The 5,051-nt window shown below is 35.0% G+C and overlaps 1 protein-coding gene across 1 annotated transcript; it reads right to left on the bottom strand.

Annotated features, from left to right (window-relative positions):
* Positions 1-3,158: 3,158 nt before the first annotated feature.
* LOC133330245 (uncharacterized) lies at positions 3,159-3,553 on the bottom strand. Its single transcript, XM_061538708.1, has 2 exons — positions 3,383-3,553; positions 3,159-3,314 (listed from the first exon to the last, which is right to left on the bottom strand). Exons 1-2 carry the CDS (start codon positions 3,551-3,553, stop codon positions 3,159-3,161), a joined length of 327 nt encoding a protein of 108 aa, XP_061394692.1.
* Between the last annotated feature and the right edge of the window lie 1,498 nt (positions 3,554-5,051).

Below are 5,051 nucleotides of genomic sequence, written 5' to 3' on the forward strand. Positions count from 1 at the left end.
TCCCATATATAGTTTCATCCGATTTCATGTAAATGGTGCCCCAAAGTCCCTATATATCTTTCGATTTGCACGAAATTTGGCATAACGTACTGAATTGAGCCTAGAATGATGTCTGCCAAGTTTCGGGAAAATCGGTCCAGATTTAGATATAGCTCCCATATATAGTTTCGTCCAATTTTATGTAAGTGGTGCACCAAAGTCCCTATATATCCTTCGATTTGCCCGAAATTTGGCAAAACGTACCAAATTGAGACTAGAGTGATGTTTGCCAAGTTTCGAGAAAATCGGTCCTGATTTAGATATAGCTCCCATATATAGTTTCGTCCGATTTAAGGTAAATATAGCACCCTTTTATTATAGATCGATTTTAAGTAATTGGCGCACAAAGGAACAAATAGGCTGATAGGAACAAAACGCTCTGAAATTAGTATGAGCTAAGCTGTGACAAGTTTGTTTGAAATCGCTTAATATTTGTTTAATATGCCCATAGTTCTGAAGGTTATTATATAGTCGGCCCCGTCCGACTTTACTACTTTCCTTACTGGTTTTTCTATAAGAAAATTAATGAAGGAGCCTTCTAAATGCATTTTTGAAGACCTGCTGGTAGATAAAGTTTCCGGATAGAAACATGCTTATATATGCCGACTATTGTAGCAGTATTTTTTATGCTCACTGACATTTAAACCATTTTTACATAAAGCCTTTTGTAACGCCTTGTAGAAGGGGCCAATAGCAGGAGTTCTCTATAGGCTGTCTGATAAAAGGAAAATGATTCTATATCTGTTTCTTGTATTTGACTAACAGATGAATTGTTCAATAGGAAACACATAGTAGAGAGAAGTCTAAAAAATCTTTCCTCTAAGAAGACCAAGGTTAACTTCGGTAAGAATTCAACTATGATCTCGAAAAATCAACTACGAATCAAGCATCTCTAGAGTTTACGGGAAGTGAATGTTCTGGAAGGTACAAATTATAGTTTTTTTTCTGGAGCTTCCGTACTACGCAAAGGAAACTGATTCTACAGCCTAGAGAAGAAGTGATAAATGGTTCACAAAGTATATTTTCTGGCACTCTTCGTTCTGGCTGGGGACTTCTTCGCAATTTTTGCTATAAAGTTACCGCATAATTTTTTCGGAATGCTGAGGGTCTTAGTCGCGTTTTCGAAACTGATTGTCGGTCAGTAAGTATTTTGCGTTCTTGGAGGATGGAATATATATTTGCAAAAAAAAAAAAAAACAGTAAGGAAAGTAGTAAAGTCGGACGGGGCCGACTATATGATACCCTTTACCACTATGGGCATATTAAACAGCACTATTAACATGAAATTGGAACAAATAAAATATGTGATATTTATCTAAATGTGAATCGACCTAGACCTATACATAAACATATCATTCGTTTGTTACAATGTGACAAAATTATGTAAATCGATATTTGTTTGAAATATCAATAGGTCATCCGTTGGGCTATGTCTGTACTTCTAGAAAACGCAACTACGTTATTCTATGCTCAATTTTGTACTAAATCTCAACTGATTTTCACGAAACTTGCCAGACATCGCTCTAGGCTCAGTTCAGTACGTTATGCCAAATTTCGTGCAAATCGAAAGATATGGGGACTTTGGTGCACCATTTAAATGAAATCGGACGAAACTATATATGCGAGCTATATCTAAATCTGGACCGATTTTCTCGAAATTGGCAGACATCATTCCGGACTCAATTCAGTACGTTATGGCAAATTTCGTGCAAATCGAAGTATATATAGGGACTTTGGTGCACCATTTACCTAAAATCGGGCGAAACTATATGGGAGCTGTATCTAAATCTGAACAGATTTTCAGGAACCTTAGCACACATCATTCTAGACCTAATTCAGTGGGCTATACCAAATTTCGTGCAAATCGAAAGATATATAGGTACATTGGTACACCATTTACCTTAAATCGGGCGAAACTATATATGGGAGCTATATCTAAATCTGAACCGATTTTCACGAAATTTAACACACGTCATTCTAGACTTAATTCAATACGCTATGCCAAAATTCGTGTAAATCAAATGATTTTCAGGGACTTTGGTGCATCATTTACCTCAAATCGGGCGAAACTATATATGGGAGCTATATCTAAATCTGAACCGAATTTCACGAAACTTAGCACACGTCATTCTAGACTTAATTCAAAACGCTATGCCAAAATTCGTGAAAATCAAATGATTTTCAGGGACTTTGGTGCATCATTTACCTAAAATCGGGCGAAACTATATATGGGAGCTATATCTAAATATGAATCGATTTTCACGAAACTTTGCACACGTCATTCTAGACTTAATTCAATACGCTATGCCAAAATTCGTGTAAATCAAATGATTTTCAGGGACTTTGGTGCAACATTTACCTAAAATCGGGCGAAACTATATATGGGAGCTATACCTAAATCTGAACCGATTTTCACGAAACTTTGCACACATCATTTTAGACCTATTTCAGTAGGCTATACCAAATTACGTGCAAATCGAAAGATATTTAGGGACTTTGGTACCCCATTTACCTTAAATCGGACGAAAATATATATGGGAGCTATATCTAAATCTGGACAGATTTTTCCCAATTTCAATAGGGTTCGTCCTTGGGCCAAACAAGTGAGCTGTGCCAAATTTGATCCAATTCGGATCATAAATGCGACCTGTACTTTGTTTACAATTTAACATGGACAGACGAACGGACGGACGGACATGCATAAATCGACTCAGAAAGTGATTCTATGCATATTCTCAAAAGGAACCATGGGTCTATCTCGATTATTTTTGCCTGTTACAATTATATGCACAAAGACATAATACCCTGTACCACAGTGTTGTGAAGGGTATAAAAAATAAAATAAAATGTAATTTGGCATTCCCGATTATCGGAATGGGTAAACATCTCTACAGAAAATGTTCAATATAGTCCCCGGTTTTTGGTATTTTGAAAATCTTATTTACATATTCCGGGTGGCAAAGTTCCCCATAGGCATGTTTATGGTCCTAAACGAATTTTTATTTCGTCTGATCTAGAGGTCTTTGCTTTGACATATCTCCCATATAAAAGTTCCGAACCATTTCTTCTTTCTCCTTTCTTTATTTATGCACACAATAATAAAAAAAATATATTTTTTACTACTTCAGTATTCCTACCACGGTTAAATTATCCACAGATTGTCGTTCCTTGCCCTTGCGAAAATACGTATCGATTTGCATTTTATATTCTGCTGAGGGAAAGACATCAGGAATGGAAACTTTCTCCGGTCGCAATTTATACCATGAATAGTTGCCCTAGCAAAAGAAATACGAATGAAAAAAAAAAATAAATAAATACAAATTATTAACAAAAATATGCTCACCTTCTTAATCGGACAACTTTTCGGCAGATTTCCAAATTTCAAAAAATTTTGTATCCACACTGTTATCAGGTTATTATCAGCCCGTCCCAAAATACTGCAAACATTGACATCGTAATGTATCAGCTTACGGAAATTATCCGTTTTACGATCCTTAACCGAAAAGGCTGTCATCAGCCATGGATCCCAAGGATAATCTTGGGCAATATTCAAAAGAACATCAATCGAAGTATTTCGCAGATTTATGCGATGGTCCTGTATATAGGTGCTGTCGAATTCCACTTTTTAGCTATAGAAATAGAAACTTTTGCCGGATCTCTAAAAGAAAAAAATAATAAATTTATATAAAAAAATGTATATAAAAAAATAAAAATTAAAAAAATTTACCCTTACCTTAGCTAGATGGCCCTTTAGGATGACAGTTACGATTATTATTAAGTGACATAATAAAGTGGTTTTACAAATCATTTTTTTACAATTTTTTTATTTTGTTTTCAAAATGGGGGTTGGTTGTACATTGTTGAGTTTTTCGTTATCAACTAATGATTTTCACCTCGAGTTTATTTTCTATTTGGCCATTGAACCGTGTCTAATTAGAATTTTTGGTTGTTTTTTAATTACGACTTTTCGATTTTTTCTATTTTTCTCGTTTTTTGAAACATTAGCAATGAAGTAATTTGGATATCAATCGTGTGCCAATATAATGTACGCATATGTGGGTGTGTTGTGAAAAATATTTTAATATTTTATTAGAATTTGGGGGAACAGTGTTGTCAATACGTCACAAAAGAAAATAAAAATAATACCAATAAGGAAAGTTCAAAAGTTTGACGGGACCGACTATATGATACCCTTCACCACTTTTGCGTAAAACAACAGATAATCCAAGAATTCTAATTGTCAGATATATACCGATATAACTGAACCGATTTTCACGAAACTTAGCACATATCATTCTAGACTCAATTCAGTACGCTATGCTTAATTTGGTGCACCATTTAACTAAAATCGAATAAAAATATATATGGGAGCTATATCTAAAAATGAACCGATTTTCAGGAAATTTAGCACACATCATTCTAGGCTTAATTCAGTACCCTATACCAAAATTCGTGAAAATCGAAAGATATATAGGGACTTTGATGCACCATTTACCTTAAATCGGACGAAAATATATATGGGGGCTATATCTCAATCCGAAACGATTTTCACGAAACTTAGCACGCATCATTGTAGGCTTAATTCAGTAGGTTGTGCCAAATTTCGAGCAAATCGAAAAACATATAGGGACTTTGGTGCACCATTTATATAAAATCGGACGAAAATATATATGGGTGCTATATCTAAATCAGCACCGATTTCCACCAATCTCAGCACACATCATTCTAGACTCAATTCAGCACGCCGTGCCAAATTTCGTGTAAATCGGTGGATATATAGGGACTTTGGTGCACCATTTACCTTAAATCGGACTAAAATATATATGGGAGCTATATCTAAATCTGAACCGATTTTCACGAAACTTGTCGGACATAATTCTAGACTTAGTTTAGTACGCTATGCCAAATTTCGTGTAAATCGAAATACATATAGGGACTTTGGTGAACCATTTACATAAAATCGGTCGAATATATATATGGGAGCTATATCTTAATCTGAACTGATTTCCACG

Source organism: Musca vetustissima, unplaced genomic scaffold (genome assembly GCF_032173495.1).
Source record: "Musca vetustissima isolate MV318-11 ecotype Yass unplaced genomic scaffold, APGP_CSIRO_Mvet_v1 utg115094, whole genome shotgun sequence".
NCBI classification, from domain to species: Eukaryota; Metazoa; Arthropoda; class Insecta; order Diptera; family Muscidae; genus Musca; species Musca vetustissima.

Coding starts and splice junctions, on each gene's coding strand:
- LOC133330245 (XM_061538708.1), bottom strand. CDS start 3,553: ATGACAGCCTTTTCGGTTAAGGATCGTAAAACGGATAATTTCCGTAAG. Junction 3,315..3,382: donor AAAGTTGTCCGATTAAGAAG/GTGAGCATATTT, acceptor TTCTTTTGCTAG/GGCAACTATTCATGGTATAA.